This window comes from Phyllostomus discolor, chromosome 2, assembly GCF_004126475.2.
Source record: "Phyllostomus discolor isolate MPI-MPIP mPhyDis1 chromosome 2, mPhyDis1.pri.v3, whole genome shotgun sequence".
Lineage (NCBI taxonomy): Eukaryota > Metazoa > Chordata > Mammalia > Chiroptera > Phyllostomidae > Phyllostomus > Phyllostomus discolor.
Window position 1 is genome coordinate 101,691,029 of NC_040904.2, and position 21,331 is coordinate 101,712,359.

Consider the following 21,331-nt stretch of genomic DNA (forward strand, 5'->3'; position numbering starts at 1 on the left):
TGGGGGAGAAGATCACACTACATGAATCCTAGGCTATACAATGTTCATTTCTCCTAGCTCTCACTCCACAGCATAAGTATTTCCCATCAGAGTTGAGTTTGAGCAAAGGTGCTAAGGGAAAGAGAAGGTATTCTGAGAGACTTAGGGGAAACTATGCCTGACCACAGTAAAGCTGAGGACAGATCACTTGGACCCAATCAGGGACTAAGATTCCGAGCTGGACTTTAGTCTTAGTGAATACTAGTTTATTTCAGTTCACCCTTACTCCTAGCTAGGGTATCCCTTGAGGATTTCAGCTGTAAAAAATAATAATAATAATAATAATAATATAAACAGAATCACTTTAAAATGGAGCTGGAACTGTCATCTAAGAGGAACTGCCTTGCAGATCTTATGCCACAAACCTATGGAATGTTAAAACGGGGCAAAACAACCTTTGGACTGGACCTAAAGCAACATTGTGTCCTAAAGTACTGTTTGCAAAGATAACAAGAAAGTAGATATTATTTCTGCTAGACTGATGACCACCAGACTGAAAATTTTAAAAACTGTTTGAAATCAGCATCATGTTATGTTACTGCACCAGTAGAAATTATTTTCTTCTATTGATATAGTTGTTCTCCTTACATTTTCATAAATATCTGTTGCGTATGTCTCTAATTGGAACACTTTTTGAGTTTCTGTCTGAATCAGTGACTCCTAAATAGCTATCCTTTGATCTCAGGTAAATGCTTGTTGCCTCTCGCTTTGAAAGGTCTTTCATTTTTAAGTTAACACAACCAAAAGTCTGCCGCATTTACTAGTGCCAGGTCTCTTAAGCCCAATGGGACAGCCAAAAGCTTTACTCAGCCCCTGCTTTCATAGTTAGCAATAGCTTCAGGTAGAAAAGTGATGGCAAATGTCTGGCTCATCTCTTACAGCTACCCTTTCTTCCAGTTCTTGGACCCACAAATTCTCACTGCCATGATAGCAGTTCATTGCCTTAATGTTTTTTATATTTTGTCCTGTTCTCGATGGTGGGAGGATTTGTTCAGAACAGTGGTAGGCCATCACTGAAACATAATTCCCATATATATGTTGCCTTTATAAAAAATGTTATAACATACATGGTGTTTTATTAGCTAATGTCTCTCTGACTATATATATTTGTATTTTGAGAAATTTAAAAACTATAAAACAATAGTTTTGCTATTACAAACAATGCTGATATGAACATTCTTGTACACATCTTCATGTATACAGGGAAACTGCTAGATCCTAGGACATCGTATCTTTAACTTTACTTGACGTGGTAGGCAGAATTCTAAAATGGACCAATGACCTTGGCCTCCCAGTGTTGCTGTGGGTAGGACCTGTGACTTTGCCAACAGAATGTGACAACAGTTCTATTGATGTGATGTCACTCCCATGATCACATTTCATACGTAAGTATCTTAGGAGCCTGGAGATAGATATTCTCCTGCTGGCCTTGAAGAAGTGAGCTGTCATGTTGTGAACTGCACACAGAGAAGGTTTGTGGCATGTGCCACAAAGCTGTGGGTGGCTACACAGACCTGAGTACAGCCTCCAGGTGATAGCCTGTAAGAAGCTAGCGCCCTCAGTCCTATAACCACAAGGAAATGAATTCTACCCACAACCTGAGAAAGCTTGGAAAAAGGCTCTTCCCCGTTCAAGCCTCCTGATGAAAACATGACTTACACCTTGATTGCAGCCTTGTGACACCCCCAACAGGGTAACCAGCTAGGTTGTCCTTGGACTTCGGGCCTGAAGAAAGTGTGGGATGATAAAGTGTTTTAGGATACTAGGTTTCTAGTCATTTGTTACACAGCAATTGAAAACTAATATACTAAATATACTAAATATTGCTGGATTATTTCACAAAGTGGTTATACCAGTTTATACTCCATAAGCAGTAAATGAGATTCTTTTTCTAAACATCCTTGCTAACATTTGGAAATGTCCTACTATTTTTATTTTTGCCAATCTGATGTATATGAAAATAAATAATAATAATATATAATTACACATATATTATTACTTAATTTAAAAACTAAAATTTTGTACTTACTTGAAATTATGTATTCTGTTATATTTCTTTTGTTTCATAAATGCTATTACTTAAAAAATAACAATAGGACTAGTTAAAAATGGCAACTAGTAATAATAGGACTAATTAAGCAAATAATATGGGTGAGAAAAATACAATGATATCTTTATGTTTCTGTACTAATTTTAAAGGAGAATGTAAATACAATAGAACTAATTAAACATATTATCTATATTAAATTAAAAAATTCTGTTTCATGATACAGTGGGGTATTTTTATTCTTTCTGCTTCCTTTTCCATTAATACATCCCTGAACCTTTAAGATATCTTTCTTTTCTTCTATGTGTAAAACTAAATACAGTCAAATATAAAATTAATTTCAACTGCAGCTCTGTTCTTCTGTCTACATTGCCCTGATTCCTATTGTTGGAACAAACAACGCCAAGCTACATATTCTCTCAACAAAAGTGTTTGAGCATAGCATACTTAGGATTTTATTTACTGGCATCGAAAGATTTTAAACTTGTTGGAATTCATTTCCAGCTCTCCCAAATGTCCACCCATCTTGTACCTATAGACCTGTTTGGTAAACCAACTGTTTGTCAGTTGTGTTCTTTGCATCTATAAATTAAGCATGAAGGATCTCCCTATTTAAAATGCCTATTGTTTTTAAAACACTCTAAAGCACATTGTACATCATATTAAGTTAAACCTCTCTTCCCAGGGAAAATGTTTTTAAATAATAGAGGTATTTGGACTTATGAAACTGAAGTTAGAATCCAACTAAGTTCACAGTTTTAGTAAAAAAAAAGAAAGTTTTTTTAATTGAATTTATTGGGGTAACATTGGTTACTAAAATTATGTAGGTTTCAGATGTACAATTCTATAACACATCATTTGCATGTTGTATTATGTATTCACCACCCCAAGTCAAGTCTCCTCCCAGCACCATTTATCCCCTCTTTACCAGTTCCTCAGAAAGTTCTGTTTAACTTGGTTGCCTTTTTCTAGGGACTTTTTTTTTTATGCTCTAAAAATGTCTTATTCCCCGCCTCCCAAAGTCTTTCTTTTTCTTCCTTTGAAATTTTTTGTCACAATCTACATACAATATTGAATGACTCAAATGCACTTGGTTGTTCGTTTTCTAGATTCCTTATGGCCCCTTCTAAAGTTATTACATAGTTTTGGAGGGTCAATAAGTTTATTTCTTTTCCATTATAATCTTTCTCTTCATTCTCATCTTCAACATGTTTCCCAATTGGAGCAAGACATTCTTCTTGTTCCATACTTTGTTTTGTTTTTATTTTGTTTTCCTTTTTATTGCATTTATTGGGAAGACACTGGTTAACAAAATTATACAGGTTTCAGCTGCACAGTTCTACAACACATCATCTGTACACCGTATTGTGTGTTCACCACCCCAAGTCTTGTTCCACACTTGAAAATGTGATTTTATTTCAGGCCAACATTTAACATCTTCCCTATGGCTGGCAACAATGATAGCCATCTTATGGGCACATGTTTAAGGAAACTATTGTCTTCCATTTGTACAAAGTCAAAAATTTCATTAAATGCTTTTCCACTTGTGAGGAAACTAAAATGACCAAACACTCTCATTATGAAAACCTCCATATCACATGTAATCAAACCACACCCCTCTTTTAAATGTGTTCTGTAAGAGGTGTTTATCAATGAGATAATTTCATTTTCTTTGGCAAGAAGTTTAGAGATTAAATAGAATTTGTCAAAATTAACATTTGCACTGAAAGTGGATAAATGAGTCAAGTCTACTTTGTCCTTGGAGAAGATATCACACCCTTTGTTTTATGTGTTGCAGTTTCATTCAAATCTACATAGATTTCCAGGAGGTGATTTTTAAAATTTTTAAATATTTAATTAATTTATTTTTAGAGAGAGGGGAGGGAGGGAGAAAAAAAGGGAGAGAAACATCAATATGTGGTTGCATCTCCCACATTCCCTACTGGGGACCTGATCTGCATTCCAGGCATGTGCCCTGACAGGGAATCAAACTGGCGACCTTTTGGTTTGCTGGCCTGCGCTCAATATACTGAGCCACACCAGCCAGGGCATCCAAAAGATAATTTTTAACAGCATTCTTCAAGTCAAATAACTTTAGGAGCTAGAGAAAATATTATTTAGGATGAAGAAATATAATCTTACTCATTCCAAGGAGTAATCAGAGATACAATACAATAATGCACGTTGGTTCATGTGAAGGGCCCAAGATAATCCAATAGCCACTATTTTCAAATAAGCATGGGTGTCTTTTGAGGAAACAAAAAAATTTGATTGCTTTTGAAGTACTTGTCTGTCTTATTCTGGACTTACAAACATCAGTCTCCATATATGCTTTCTCCATATATCAATCCCCTTCTCTACCATACCCAATCCCAAATTCTTCTCTGCATATTGTGCAATAACCTATTTTTGTTATTTACCTTCCAAATCCAGTTATGTTGTCCTTGTCTGTCATTAATATTACACAGTTGTTTACCTTTTTCAGTAATGTCTGGGTCATGCTGTTGGTATTATAATCATTCTCATTTTCATTTTCTTAACTCATATGGTCACTATATTCACAATGTCAAAAAATTCAACTTAAATGAGGTACAGTGGTTAATCCACAGGCAAAGTCAAAGATGGACTGCTAATGTTCTAATGTTTATGATGACAATGCACTTAAATTGCACACTTAGGTCACATCCCTCAGGATGATGCAACAATGGATAATCATTACTATGAACTGTAAATCATGATTATCACTATCAATGGTGGAGCAGAAAAACAATGATGGTGACTATAGAAGCCAAATAATCTATGCTGTATTCCTGGCTGGGTACTCAGTTGGTTAGAGTATTGACTCAAAACAGCAAGGTTGCAGATTTGATCTCTAGTCAGGACACATACAAGAAGCAACCAATGAATGCATGAATAAGTGGAACAACAAATTGATGTTTCTTTTCTTTCTCTCTCTCTTCCTGTCTCTCTAAAAATAATAAAAAATAAATTAGTTAATTAAAGCAGTGTTGCTTTCAGCTCTGATTTTTGGGGGGCAGTCATGGATTTTGCGGTTTTCCCCCAATCTCTCACATAAATCATAGAAGACCAGAAATTTTCTGGGTGTCCTGGGAGGGCTGCCCAGGATGTAGGAATGCTGTTGCTAAACCCTGGAACGTCAGGCAAATCAAGACAGTTGGTCACCCTTTCCCACTTGTACTGGCCAGATGTATCTCCTCCATGTAGCCAGGATGCCCATTCCCCTACTTGCTGTGAATGCTCTCAGCTGCCTCCTCCCCTGAAGAATTATAGGCCTACCAGGGACCAGCTTGAGAGAAGTCTTCCCACTCCCACTCCCAAGGACAGGCCTAGGCCAATAACTGACATCAGAGTGAGTTCAAAAGGCCAACTCTTGCTACAGTGTGGGATGTACTCTAATAGTACAATTTCTGTTCTTGATTGTTTCCCTGGAATAAGACTAAAGCTAGTCATCAGCTGAGACTATACTCTTAATTGTTTTCTCCCTGCCCTGTACTATCTCCTTTATTCCCATATTCCTGAGAGCTCACCCCGAGTAAGTCACTTGAACAAGAATCCCCATCTCAGGCCCTGCTCCTAGAAAACCAGACCTAGGACATGAACCAAACATATTGTTTTCTATTTCCTTAACCAGTTGACCAAGACCACTTATAGAAATTAGTCCATTATTTTACCATTGATCTGCAATTTTACCTCTGTCATTCATATAAAAACACACACTCAGGGCTCTGTATTGAGAAAAGTACACATATTGTTACATTATAATCAGAAAATAAAAGAAGAACCAGTGAGTAAAACTGCAAGCATCAAGTAGCAGTTTTGACTTGAATGTGGGAACTTGAATAAAAAATCAATTGTATTCTTCATCATGCAAATTCTGACTTTTAAATGGTACTTAGCTTCTAAATGCAAATACTTGTTGGAAATTTTTCAATGTACCATGAAAATATTGACACTATAAAACCTGCAATGTGAAGAGGTGGATTACAAATATAACAGAATATTTATATATTTATATAATTTTATGTATATTTATATATTATATGTATTTCTAATTAATATATAAAATTTATAACACAATTATGTATCATACATTTATAATGTATAATTGTATATTATATGATTAATTTATATAATATATGTGTAATTACATTTATAATTACATATGCATATATGTATTATGTATATATTATATATGTATATACAATTACATATTAATATGTGATATATTTATATATAATTGATATACGATGGGGGGCTCCACCCACAGGGCTCCCCTGGCCACCGCAGATGAAAAGTCTACCAAGGCGTGATCTGCTCGGGGAGGAAAAGTGGCCAACCTCTCACAGGAGAAGGACCAAGAGCCTTTTTCTCAATGGCTTTTATTGGGTTCATTTGCACAAACATTCAGGTAAAGCTTATTACTCATTGCCAGGAAGTAAGGATCAAACAATAGATAACAAAGAACTCTGAGGGCCTATTTTGAGGCAGGGTCAGATAGCTAAAGAGTTGTAAAAGTTTGAGGAACAAACTTACTTCTTGTTTGGACCCTTATCATTTAATTGAGAGAATTCTAAACAAAGAAGTTTTCACAGGATTTTACATATTCTTTCTTAGGCCTGATCACCTGGGAAACCTACCCTTTCCAGCATAGGGCTGCACCACCCTCTGTCATTGTTTCAGGCTTAGGTGGAGCAAGGGAAGTAAGGAAGCCAAGAGATTAGGAGATTCCTCGCAGACAATGAGGACTCAGGCTTTGTCAAAGCTGAGGGGCGAGGGCCCATCACCCCTTTTTGCTGTAGCTTCCAAAGTCCTTCCTTGGGGGCCTCCCATGTGATCGTGCCTGTCTTAAGTTGTCCCCCCCCCCCTTGGGGAATCTTACCTGTTATTGGCTAACCAACCAAGCATTGGGGGCCAGTTCTGGATGAAGTAAAAGGAGCAGAAGCGGTGCTCCTGCCAGGGATATAAGCTTTTGTCTCCTTGGTGGCTTACAGTCCAAGGTCGCTCCCTCAGCCTTAGCCTTGGCAGGGGTTACAGCTTCTGAAACCAGGCAGGGCAGTTCCCAACAATACATATTATATAGTATACAATATAATTTATATACTATATAAACTATAATATATACTATATAATTTATTCATAAATTATATAAATTATATATTTAAATATATAATTAATATATAACAAACTTGAGATATATGTATCTTGAATATATATTCATACATTTTTATGTGTCATATATTCAATACATATGTAGAGATATATACACAGGGTGGGGAAAAGTCAGTTTACAGTTGTTCATATGTAAAATAATACAATAATTAATAAATAATAATACAAGAATAAACTGTGTTTTCTGTACTCACAACTGTAGACCTACATTTGCCCCACCCTGTATATTTTGAGATATATATTCAAGATATGAATATCCTCAAGTTTCTATATTAACACAAGTCTGTTCAGGAGCTTTGCATTCTATTCTGTTGGTCTGTCTGTCTAACTGTGCACCAATGCCACACACTGTAGTTGTAGAATAAGTTGTGTCATGTTGTAGGTCAACTCCACTCTGCTTTGTTTTTCTCCTTTAAAATTGCTTGGGCTTTCCTTGGGCCTTTTTATTTAATATAAACTTTATAATTGCTCCATCAATTTTTATGAAGGAAATCTGGGGTGATTTAGATAAAAATTGCATTGAATTGAGATGATTAATTTTCAGAGAATAAACATTTATATTATATTGAGTCTTCCTCTGGATGAGGATATAGTATATCTCTCCATTTATTTGGGTCTCCTTTAATGTCTTGCAGTGAGAGTTTGCAATTTTATTCATGAATTTTTACAGATCTTTTGTTAAATTTATTTCTAGTTACCTTATTTTTCCACTGCTGCTGTTGTAATGGTAAAAGAAGTCATTGCATTTACTGTTTCTCATGTATAAGAGTGACATTAATTTACATATAACTTCTATTTAGAAACTTGGAGAATGCTTTTAGTAATTCTAATCATTTGTCTCCAGGTTTTCTTTAGGCAACCTTATTTCCTGTGATTAATGACATTTTTATTTCTCCATTTCCAATAATTTTTATTTTGGTAGTTCTTCTTTACTGTGCTTGACAGGAGCTCTAATTCATTGCTAAATATATGCTGTATAGAAAGCATCCACTGTCTCATTCCTGATTTTTTAGAGGATCATTCTAATGTTTTCTAGAGGATCATTTTGGTAGTTCTTCTTTACTGTGCTTGACAGGAGCTCTAATTCATTGCTAAATATATGCTGTATAGAAAGCATCCACTGTCTCATTCCTGATTTTTTAGAGGATCATTCTAATGTTTTACCATAAAATATAATGCTTGCTCTAGGTTTTTGGTAGACATCCTTTTATGAATTGTTTATCGAATGATTTCTCTCTGTGTATTGAAATGAGCATACTCTTTAATATACAGTTGACCCCAAACAACATGGGTTTGAACTGCCTGGGTACACTTATGTGCAGATTTTTATTTTTAAAGATTTTATTTATTTATTTTTAGATTTTTTTCAATAAAGACCTGTAATGTCTACAGTTGGAAGTCCTCAGACATGGAGAGCCAACTGTATGTAATGATCTGCAACATTGAGCATCCACGAATTTCGGTATCCATGGGGGTCCTAAAAACAATGCCCTGTGGGTTCCTAAAGAAGAAAACTTAAGTTTTGGGGGAGTCCAGTTATATGAGGATTTTCAACTGTGACAGGAAGCTGGTGCCCTAAACCCTGGAGTAATTCAAGGGTCAGCTGTGTTTATATGGTGAGTTACATTAATAGATTTTTCTAAAGTTAAATTATCTTTGCATTTCTAAGATAAACCCAAATTGACCATGATTTATTTATTTATACAGAGCTGAATTATATTTGTTAATATTTTGATTAGAATTTGTGCATCTATTTGCACAAATGTCACTAGTAAAATAATTTTAATCTGTGCAATTTGTCTACTTGGTAGGTAAATTTTCAATTACTAATTCAACTTATTTTATACATATTTAAAAATTCAGATTTCTATTTCTTCAGTAAATTTTGGTTCTATTTTGCTAAGAAAATCTACACTTTGTCTAATTTTCAACTTATTAGCACAAAAATGTTTTTCTAGTATTATTTAAAAACCTTTAGGTCTAATATATTTTAGTTACATCCTCTTTTTATTCCTCAAAATCTTTATTTGCACTGTTTCTTATTTTGAGGGTTTTTTTTATCAGTCTTACCAAAGATTTTTCTATTTTTTAAATCTTTACAAAGAAATAGCTATTGGCTTTATCACTTCTCTGTTGTGTATTTTTCTATTTCCTTATTTTCTGTGTTTATTCTTCAAGTTTATTCTAATTTTCTTTTTTTAAGTTGGATGCTTACTGGTGAACTTCTGCCTTCTTTTAAAATATAAGCTTTAAAGTTATGAATACTTTAAGCACTATTTTAGCTTTATGCCACAAACTATATGAGTAATATCTTCACTGTCATTTGGTTCTAAATATTTTCTAATTTGTTACATTGTCATGACCCATGAAATGTTATTTTGAAGTGTACAGCTAATCTCCAAACACTTATTTCTAAGCTATTTTAAAAAAAGATTTTATTTATTTTTAGAGAGAGAGAAAGGGAGGGAGAAAGAGTGAGAAACATCAGCATGTAAGAGATACATCAATTGGTTGCTCATTGGTTGCTTCTGAAATACCCCTGACCAAAACCTGGCCAGCAACCCAGGTTTGTGCCCTGACTAGGAATTGAACCTGCAACCTTTTGGTTCACAGGCCAGTGCACAATCCACTGAACCATACCAGCAAAGCCATTTTTAAGTTTTTTTTTTAATTGATTTCTAAGTTAATTGTACCATGAATTATGGTCAGAGAACATGGTCCAATTAAAAATGTCTTTAAAATTGTTGAACTTAGAATAAGGTCAGTATACATAACTGTTTAGTGTATAATTGAGAAGAATGTGTATAATCTAATTACTGGATGGACAGTTTTAATTTTGTACATTAGCTAAAAATTATTGTTCAAAGCTTCTATAGTCTAATTTTTTCTTTTTTTACTACTGATCTACTAGTACTCAGAGCTGTGTTAAATCTCTGTGATAGTAGAGTTGTCCATTTTGCCTATAATTCTGTCAGTTTTTGCTTTATATAGTTTGGGGCTATGTTATTAATAGCATACAGGTTAACCAAATCTTTTATTATCAGAAGTCATCTTTATTCCTAATAGCACTCATTAACTTAAGGTCTATTTTGTTGTTATTAATAAAGCTACACCAGCTGTCTTCTGATATTTGCTAATTACATGTTTCTATCTTTCTGTTTTCAATCTTTATTTTTAATGCTTTTTTATATGTTCTGTAAACAGTATGCTGTTGAATTTTTTTAAATCCAACTACTAAGCTAGCAAGTTGAGCCCAGATTACACTTACATTATTATGGTCATTTAGGTATTTGGAATTACTTCTACCATTTTGTGCTGTTTGTCTCAATTATTTTCTTGATTCTTTTCTCTCCTTCCCTGCTTTTCCAGCTGTTTTTTTTTTTTTTTTTAATTTTTTAAATTCCCTCTTTTGGTCTACTATTTAGAAGTTACGTACTTTATTTCTCTTATAGTGGCCTCCCTTAAATTTTCATCTGTATAAGAACTTTAATCTTCTTTTGAACACCACAAGGACTTTATTATTTTTTATTTTATTGATTGATTTTAGAGAGAGAGGAAGTGGGGAGGGGGGAAGAGAGGGAGAGTGGGGGAGAGAGAGAGAGAGAGAGAGAGAGAGAGAGAGAGAGAGAGAGAGATTGATTTGGTGTTCCACTTACATATTTCATTGGTTGCTTCTTATATGTGCTCGGACCAGAAATCAAACCCACAATCTTCACATATTGGGATGACGTTCTAACCAACTGAGCTACCTGGCCAGGGCACAACACTAGGACTTTAAACTCCATTAATTGTAGTTATTGCTCCACCATTTTTACATGGTTCATTTCGCAATATTTTATTTCAATCTTATTTTATTCCCCAAATTGGACATTCCTATTACTTCTGTTTATGAAGACAATGATTGTTCACATGTATCCATACTTACCATTTCTTTGCTCATCATGCCTTCTTGCGGCTTAGATTTTTGGTTTTCCCCCCTTCTTCTTCAGGTACATCCTTTAAATTTTAAGTTTCTTAAATGCAAGTCTACCTTTGGTAAACTCAGTTTTGGATAATCTGAGAGTGTCTTTATTCAAAAATTAAGGCAAAATAAAAAATTAGCTAAATATAGAATTCTAGGTTAACAGTTAATTTCTCTCAGCCCTTTTGAAAATACTATACTGTCTTCGTTTTTCCATTATTGCCATTAAGAAGTATGTTAGTTTTCTATTACTGCCATAACAAATCACCACAACTTCAGTGACATAAAAAAGCACAAATTTATTGTCTCCCAGTTCTGTTGGTCAGTAGTCAGCTATGGGCCTCAATGGACTAAAATCAAAGTGTTCGCAGGCTTCCTTTCTGGACGCTTTTGAATCTACTTCCTTGCTTACTCACATATAGGCAGAATTCAATTCCATGCAGTTAAAGGACTGAGATATCAGTTTCCTTGCTGTCATCAGCTTGAGGCTACCTTTTCCTGCTAGAAGCTTCTTTCTTGTCCTTGTATATAACCCCCTGCATCTCAGAACTGGCACAGGGCATCAAATTCTCCCCAACTGCTATCTCTTTGACATAGCTAGGAAAGGTTCTCTACTTTTGAAGACTTTTGTGATTAGATTGGGCCCACCATCTGAAGGGTAGTCTTAATAACATCTGCAAAATTCCTTTTGCAATGTAAGGTAACATATTCAGATTCGGATTAAAGTGTAGATATTTTTGTCATGAGAAAGGGAGGAGATTATTCTGCCTACCACAAGACTGGCAGTCCAACTGTCATTCCTTTGTAGATGATCCAGCTGTTCTCTCTAGCTGCTGTTAAGATCATCTCTTTGGTGGTCTACAGTTTCACTGTTTCTTGGTATGGATTTTCTTTTGTTCTTATCCTTGTGAATATTGCTTCTCCTCCATTCTCTTTTGAAATCCCTATTAAACATATGCTAGATTTTTTGAAGCTGTCCTGTCACTCTCAGCTCTGTGCCACAGGCCTCATCCACAGGCAGATGATTACCTCAGCCTCAAGTCCAAGCCCCATCCTTGCAAACCCTGAGGCCATTCTTGATGCAGAGTGTGGCATAGCCCACTCTTGGGAGGAGAGACCCAAAAAAGAGGCCCAATCAGATTCTATAAGTAGACATAGAGCTGTTTAGGTAGGAAGTTTGGGGGTACCTATCTACTGGGTAGTTTAGGAGTGAGGTGCCCATTAACCCTGTCCACTCCGCTCTGTGGAGAAGGGCACAGCTGGAAGACGGTCAGAGTAGGGTCCTCTTGCCCATGTCCAAGGCCAGTACCATATGAGACAATAAACATGCTTCTTTCAAGAGGAAGAATGCTGGTTACAGTAAGATGAGGAGAAAAAATGTGTTCATGCAAGAGGTTGAGGATGTGAGGGTCAGAAAAGTTTGGAAGTATAAAGAAATATAGATTTCAGAATAGGTAAGAGGTGCGTGGTGAGAATAGCTGGCATCTACGCTGCAAAACTTACCTCATATTTGGGCATAGTCACAGTGGTTTCAACCTTTGTAAGAACTATCCTCTCTGCATAAATATTCTTCAGACTCTGCTCCTTATTTGCTGCATCCCTTACTTGCCTAACTCTTACAAATTCTTCAAGTCCCTGCTTGAGTTTTACGTTCTTTAGAAGGCCTGCCCTCCAACTTTTGACCCCTCTCCCCTCTACAGTTCCCAAAAGAATCTGTAATTCCTCATTTGTTATACCCAATCTACTCATTAAGTTGTCCATAGCTGCCTTTCTAATTAATCAGGCTTGAAGCATTATGAAGCCATTTATCTTGACCAGCATCATATCCCCACTTCCTAGAAAGTGATTGAGACACATCTGGTGGTCAAAAAATATTTGGTAAATTAATAATTTGGCCTAGTGGTACTTGAGTGGATTGCTTGATAACACAGGTTATCAGTAGACTATCAGCCTTTTGATTTCCTTCCACTTCAAATAATTTCATTTCACACATAATTTTTCAAGGCAAAGGCAATTTATTTTTATATCTACAGCACTGTATAAGATTCTCTGGAAAACCATCCTGCTGTCCTAATATGTTACACTATGATCATTTTAGAACATAAAAGGCTTGGATTATATACTAGAAAAAATTGTTCATGTAAAATATTTTTGCTATTACCTATAGTAAAGGAGGTAAAAGAACAACTTGTAGGACAGAAGTGATCCTGAAAGTATTTCAGTGGGTATCTACCTACCCCAGTCCTAAGAGATAAAGATTAAGATGCTATTGGTATGTATCTACTCCCTTCAATAACCCAAACAGTCCATACAGACACCCATTTGGCACATTCAAACCACCCTTTCGTCATTGATGGACATTATTGTTAGTTCCTCCAAAGTAAGGCCATGTCAGTTGTTAAATGATGTGGAGGTTAATCAACAGAGCTGTTCATTACATGTTTCCCCCAGTGGGACTGTGGAGACTGCATCATTAATTTTGATGAATAATCCTGTGGCCTTACAGGATTCTGGGTACAAGTCCACAAATACAGGGGCACGGCCTGCACACCACTAAAAACAACAAAAGTTTCGGGGCTGGAGACGCTGTCAACCACGCTGTCATGTCTGTCTATGGCTCCAGGACTCAATGGTGGGGGAACAATATTTAGCTGATGACCCTGACAGAAGGAGCCTGTGAGTACTTCTGCCTCAAACACGTAGATCAGCTTATCTGTGGTAGGTGTTTTCTTGACCTGGTATGCTAGGCTTCTGAGGTTCTTGGTGAAGTATATGCCAGCTCCATACTTTGGGTCTGATAAAAGAAAAAACATTCAACTATTAGTATGATCTGAAGTATCACATTGCCAATTTGGGTACTAATATATATTCTCCATCTAGTCCTCCAAATATCCCTAGTCCTAAGTCCCTGTGTCTGTAGCAAAGACACCCAAAGTTGTTCCCTTGAGACAAATTATCACTGATATGATCAATATAATAACAGCTTACATTTAAATATAGCTTCCTTCCTTCCTTCCTTCTGATCCTCCTTCCTTTCCCCCCTCACCTCCCTCTTTCTTCCTTTGCATTTACTTGGGGCTTCACTGAACACTGTTTCAGGCTCTAGAGCAGCATTAATCAGTAGAAATGCAATGTAAGCCACACATAAACAGATAAAATATAGTACAATTTTATGTGGTAAGGAAATATTTTGGGATAAAAATAAAAGATTTCTCTCCTGGAAGTTTCTTCTTGCTCTTTGTTCCTTGCTACTTACTACCTCAGTGGAAGAAAGAATGAGGCTTAGAACAAAATCAATTGAATATATACATATATGATATAGACCTATCACATATAATATATAATTATTTTTAATCAGAGAATGTGATCTTGAAAGTATGGCCTTCAAAGTTAGATTTTCTGAGTTAAGAAGAGAGTTTTTTGAACCAAGAGGATAAAAGCCTGAAGGAACCAGAGCATGGATTTTCTACCACATATAACAGAGAAGAGAACAATACAAGACATGCTAAGAGCAGTTTTCCACTTTGAGATAAATGAAAGTCCTTCCTTCCACATGATGGGAAGAGAAGAATCAGAGAGGACACAACTAGAACTCTAGAAGAGTCTGAGAAGGGGCTCACTTCTCTGTCCCTCTCCCTCAGGAGGGCCCTGGGAGCCAATGGTGAAGAACAACAGAAATCTCAGAAAAACTGGGGGGACTTCCAGAGTAGAAGGGACAACTGACTCCACTGGGTACAGCCCCATCATCCAACCTGGCAAGTGAGTGGAAAGCAGCAAGGCTGGGGAAGACTTTGTGAGGGCTACCACACAAGACCCCACACTTGAGCTTGGAAGAAGTGTGCACTCAAACATTTTCCATTCTCTGCAGTGTAGGAAGGATACAAACACAGCCTGGAAAGGAATTCCCTTGACAGGAAAAACAGAGTGCTCTATGCAGACACTGCCTAAGAGCAAAGAAAACTGGAAGTTTAAGTACAACAGGATGCTAACGACCAAAGTCCAGGGCAGTTTCTTTAGCAAAGGACACTGAGAGGCAGAGGATGGACGAGGGCCATGAACCAGACCACCCTCCCTCCAGTACCTGTCGTACCCTCAAGAGCACTCTCTGAGAGGAGAAGTGAAGGCAAAATCTTGCAGAAACTGAGTCTATTCTCTGAAGGACTAAGGAAACTCTGAAAATGACTGAGTTCATCTTGAACTGTCAAGATGGAGTTTTCCACATCTGTGGACTTGGGAGCATGAAAGCTAGGGTAAAGTTCAGTTATACAACCATAAGGAAAAGGAACCTCACACCTGAGTTTTGTGGGATTGTAAATTTTTGTACTTGATAGAATTAGAGAGGCTGTAACAAAGGAATGGAGGGAAATGCAGGAACACAGAGGAGTAAGCAATTCACTGGGCCTGCAGGAGCTGGGGAAGGTGTCAAGCAGGAGATGGTATTTGAGTTATGTCTTGAAGAAGGAATAGGAATTTTCAGGGTTAAAAATGGTGAGTAGGGAAGGCCTTTCACATGCAAAGGCACAGAGGCATGAGAGCATACAGCATATTCAGGAAACCCTAAGAAGTTCATGGCTACAGTGGTTGAGGAACAGAGTGAGTAGTGAGGCTGGTGAAATAATGTGGGGCTAGGGCATTATAAGCTCTGCTAAGGGGTGTGGGTTTTTACCTTGTAGGCAAATGGAAATGCAGATATTAGACAGGCATGTAATTTTTTAGCATAATAATTCTGGTGGAAGAGAAAAAGATAGGTTAGATAGAGGTGGTTTTGAGGCAAAAAAAGTGATCATCTCGGCTTAGCGGAAGGTGAGCTAAGGCAGCAGAAATTGAAAGGTAAGGCTCTGCTAAGAATTTTACTGCGAGGGAATCACTGGAACCGTTTGGCTGCCTGGATATAAGACAGAGAGAACAGAAAGAATGGAGGATGATAAAGTTTCCAGCTTAAAAGACCTGACAGATGATATCAGCCAGGTTAGGGAGTATCAGGGAAAAAAATAAAAAGCCTGTGTCTTAGGAAAAACTACGGCCAATAAGAGTTTAGATTGAGGTGGCTATGGGACATTTAGGTAGAAATGTCCAAGACAGTTTGAAATATGGACCTGCAGGTCAGAAGAGAGGTAGGTTACAAGTGTTGGATAGGTAATTAGCATTGTCTGACACAGGACTGAAAAGAGGGCACTTGCTGGATTTAGAAAATAGGAGATTAGTGACAATCTTGGAGTCGTTTGAGTAGAAGGTGGTGATGTGTGTATGGAGGGGCGGGGGGAATGGAGTACAGAGAAGCCAGCTACAGTGATTTAAGAACAGAAGAAGTTATGAATTGTAAGACTGCTAATTAAAGGACCATACTGGTCATCACTTTCCTGGTTACACTCAAAAGACTTTTTGGTGGGGATCCAATTTTTTAATCAATTTTTACCCCCAGGAATTGTGCGTGTTCAATTTGTACCCTAGGTATTGCTTATGTTCTCTCTGGGGTAAAGAGAAAATGATTTTTCAGATCCTTTGCTCTCCAGAAATCAAGACCCGGAGTTGGTGCTGCAGCAAGGATCATGCACCATACAGGATGACACAAAAGTGGGTTTATAAGGTGCTTGTATGGAAAATAATACAATAACTAATAAAGAATAACACAACAATAAACTCTGTTTCATGTACTCACAACAGTAAACCTACTTTTGTCCCACCCTGTATTTTGAAAGGCAAAGATCAAGAGCCACAGATTTCATGGATCAGGCAAAATGAGGCTGCATTGCTAGGTATCCCTCATGATAATTATAGAACTTCTTGGCCTCCTTTGAAGAGATCTAGAAAGGACAAGATAGCAACAAAGTATGCTATATTTCTGTACAACTGAAAAGAGATGTGGAAGCTACATATAGAACTCCAATAGCTGAGAAGGATCTTAAGATGTTATTCGCTTCACCTGCCAGATGAAACTCACTAGCAGGCTACAGGAAATGAAGAGGATGAAAGAGAAAAGACCAATGTTATTAAATTCAGGAAAATGCCCTTTTTATTAAGAGATTAGGTTTGACATTGTTGATAATGCTTTTCTTAAGATAAGTGGGGGAAAAAAAAAGGAAGTTCCAAGGTACTCTGCAGATTGGACACATAAACACAGAAAAAAGAAAACCAGTGAATTGCACATTTTACTGCTTGTACTTTCATCAACATAAAACGCATCAGCAACAAAATATATGAAGGAAAAATTAAAAATATAACCTTTTCCAAAGGACTTAGCCACTAAATCCCAGTTGCAAATGATCCCTTCTCCACAGCAACAAATGGTATCTGTGGTAAGTCACCTGCTGATGTCTCTTACCAACTCCCACACAGAGTAGCTCCAATAATGAGGGGCTGACACCTACCGCAGGGCACGGAGTACATTCTTTGAAAGCCCACTCTGCATACCACTTCACAGAACTGCTGTGGGACTTGCTGAAACAACCTGTGGCTCACAGGTTTCCCATGCATTCTCCCTTCCATCATTTTCTTCTTTCTTTGGAAGGCAGCCATGAGAGCCACATTGTCTATCTTCTCTACCTAGAACCCAAAAGAATAAAAAACTGAAAAAGAGACCGGAGAACTGCTACTTAAATCACCTGCTGCACTGCTTCAAAAATAAAGGTATTAATGTGCATATTACTTTGCATGCAATTTGCCTTTCATATCAAGTTGCAAAAGAGTATTTCCTGGCCCAAACCCTCTCCTGGTTTGGCTTCTATCTCTCCAAAATTCTCTGTCCCTTCTTTGAGAAATTCATTTAATAAAAATGTATTAAGCAATTACTATGTGTAGGCATTGGTAATGAAATGGTCAACAATGGAGACCCCATCTTTCCCCTTTTAAGGCTCAGTTTAGTGAGAGATAAAAATAGGTAAATAATTAAAATAATACAGTGTGATAAGTGCTATTTCAGTTATTTTATCTTGTATCAAGATAGGCAGCTTTTTCCTGGGTCTTGATCTGTGCTCTGTATATCCTGACATCATTTCTACCTTCTGATTCCAACTATACCCTGGTACCCGCCCATCTCTAGCCCCCTCTCAGTCTTGTTTCTGAGATTCCTAGTCAAATGAACAGCTAGCTTAGAGCCATTAGCCAGTAATATTTTCTTTTGGCTACAGAACCGAATGGATTAATAGCAAGATAAGTCAACTCTTTCCCTTAATTATGTATACCTTTATAATCTGCAAACCACAGTTTTCAAACTGTTTCTTTTGATCCTGAATTTCTTGAGTTGAAAGCATTAGACATTTCAGAAACTTCTTTTCTTTCATTTCATCTTGGTGTTTTGGTTGCTGATCGGTCCATTGCCCTAAAAATGAGTAACACAAAACATTTTTTTCAATGTTCTGTGAGAGGGAAAATGTTTGTAAATAAGTTCAATGAAACAAATGAGAGATTTGGGGGAATGAACTGGCCAGTTTAGATTGTACACCTCATATGTTTAAGACATGCAAGGAGAGCTGTCATAAGATAAAACAGAGGATCAATCAACTTGTCCTCAGATGATCTGGATCACGAAGCTGAGGGCTGAGAGAAGCAGGGCACAGACACGCGCTCCCCGTGAGTGTGGCAATGGCGACGTAGAATTTTGTTGCTCATAGGAAACGCTTGTATTTTCAGTCAAGATGCCCATCAACAAAAAAGTGCAAGAAAACATTAAGGAATTGTGAAAAACAATATGCCATTTATATAACACATCAAGGTTTTCAAAGAGATTTCATATCCCTGCCTAATTTGATCATTACAACACCACCACTGAAATCATTAACACATTTTTACAAATAAGGAAATTAAAACCCAGAGACTTAAGTGACTTGCCTAATATCACACAGCTAATAAATAGAGAGATCCAAGATTATAAACCTGGCTTTCACCAGTGCTCTCTGTAAGGGACAGGGCAGAGTATCTGGTATATTTGTCACTCATATGCCACCACCCAATCCAGAAGAGCAAAACTGAGATTAAAAGGAAGCTGTGTCAGTCTTTCCTCCTCTTTTTCCTTCCTTTCTCCTTTAACATCCTTCCCTCCTTTTTTAAATTCAAAGGACACCTGTTACTGACCAAAGGAGCTCCTTACTGGACTAAATATACAAGTGGGCTTAAATATACAGGTGGACAAAATGGAAATTCCCTCAAAAGGTTTACTTTCATCCAGTTTGAGTTTGACTTTAGAGCACATATACTAAAATGACCTAATCCCCACCACATTCTTTAATTGAGTGGGCTGAATTTAACTACAAAAAGATGATAAATCCAGAGAAACTCGCTAAAGGGTCAAATTGTCAATCTGGAAGGCAGGAGGGACGAAACTCCATAGCAAAGGAACTCCAAAGGCAGGAAATTTCAAAGGAAGAGACTATAAATTAAATCTGGAGAGTAACAGCTCACATTTATGAAATATAGTATTAAGTTCAATTGAGTTGAGTTCAGCAAACATGTATTGAGCTCCTATTACATGCCAGGTGCTGGCAGGGCACTGGAAACAAAAATTCACAAGCTCTTGCTATCAGAAGAGCTCACCAGGAAGGATTAAAAGAGAGAGGCCTGACATCTATTCTCTAAATTGTATCATTCTGACGGATAGCTGATGTTCCCTGTAATAATAGCTCATTTCAAATTTATCCATTTTGTTAATGATGATTTTAATCTTATTAAGAGAGGATGAGTCTGTATGAACCTCTGAAACACTGCTGTGGAATAATATGCTTAGTCATCAACCACTAAAAATGCCACCTTGCAGCAGAACAAGGGACTTACATAACTAAATTGCCGGTAGCTGGGAGGATGGGTCAACCTTAAAAATGCAGTTAAAGTAATGCCACAAGCTTTACAGGAGGTCAGTGTTTCCTTGTCTCTTGTCTTGAGAGGTATCAGTGCCAGTTTAGATACCCACAGACATTACACTTCAAAAGCAAAGTAGAAATCATAATCTTGGGTCTCATGTTTGTATATTATTTTTGTTCATGTTTTTAGATGCTGTTTTCTGTGGAATATGCATACAATAGTTACTGCAAACTCCACTCACTTTGATTATTTCTACCCAAGTTATTTTTATAAACACATAGTGAAAATATGGTGTTCTTTTAAATTTTGCATCTGAATTTCTGTACTAAATCCATTCTCCACATTACAACCAGTGATCCTTCTAAAAGACAAGTATGACCTCACCTTTGCTTAAACTCCTTTAAGTCTCCCCATTGGTTTCAAGAAAAACTGTCAATTTTTTCCTGTGATCTACAGTCTTGCATAACATAGACCCCACTATGGTCTGATTTCTAAAAAGTTTCTTTCTTTGCCTTACTAACTCCTCCTCATCCTTCAGTTCTCCATTTATGACACCTCTTCTGAGAAGCATTTCCCTGACCCTCCCCCTCACCCAAGGCTGGGCTGGGTGCCTCCCCTGGGTGTCCCCGGAGCACTCTTATCCTCTTCTTTCACAACTAACCCTGCTTACTTCTCAGTACCACCAATTACATTTCCAGGGAAAACAATGTCCACATTAGCACTGTATCCCCAGCACCTAGAACAATGCTTGGTACATATCATGGATGCAATAATCATTAGTTGAAGAAATGAGCAAAATAAGCCTCTGTCTCCTAAGGTGGTATTTTCAAGGGTATAATTTCCTACTTAACTCTAGGGCTATGCTAAAAGGATCTCCCCAGATCCTCATTTCTAGTCATCCTGATGGATTTTGCCCCACAAAATGTGTGATACTTGCAAGTACTTAACAGTACTAATTAATAATTTACTGTGGTAAGAATGCCCAAAACAAGTAATTTTAGGGTTCCTAAGGCTGCCAGCAACAAATAAATGCAATGAAACTCAATTCAAGAAATTAGTTAATCAAATGGAATGTCTACACTTGAATGCTCCGTCTGCAGAATTAAAGATGGTACTTTTCCCCACTGCTTGGGAGTGGATTACCCTAGGCTTTCCCTGCAACTGCCTCTTAGGCAATCCATGTCATCATAAGTAAATCCAATTGTGTGTGTGTGTGTGTGTGTGTGTGTTCATTTACTAATAATTAACCCTGTTGGTAGAAACAGCCCCAAAATGGTTTTAAAAGTTTATGGCCTAACACA

At 37.0% G+C, this 21,331-nt stretch overlaps 1 protein-coding gene across 3 annotated transcripts in view; it reads right to left on the reverse strand.

The window, feature by feature from the left end:
- Positions 1 to 11,093: 11,093 nt before the first annotated feature.
- Positions 11,094 to 21,331, reverse strand: part of PARP9 (poly(ADP-ribose) polymerase family member 9) — a 34,166-nt gene continuing 23,928 nt past the window's right edge. For 2 of the 3 annotated variants that reach the window (XM_036018183.1, XM_036018182.1), the window contains exons 9-11: positions 18,419 to 18,555; positions 17,606 to 17,780; positions 11,094 to 14,031 (exon numbers count right to left, since the gene is read on the reverse strand). In XM_036018183.1, coding sequence (XP_035874076.1) covers positions 13,652 to 14,031; positions 17,606 to 17,780; positions 18,419 to 18,555 — 692 coding nt within the window. In that variant the 3' untranslated portion in view covers positions 11,094 to 13,651. The remainder of the gene's footprint in view (positions 14,032 to 17,605; positions 17,781 to 18,418; positions 18,556 to 21,331) is intronic. The other variant, XR_004901396.1, reaches the window with a different exon arrangement.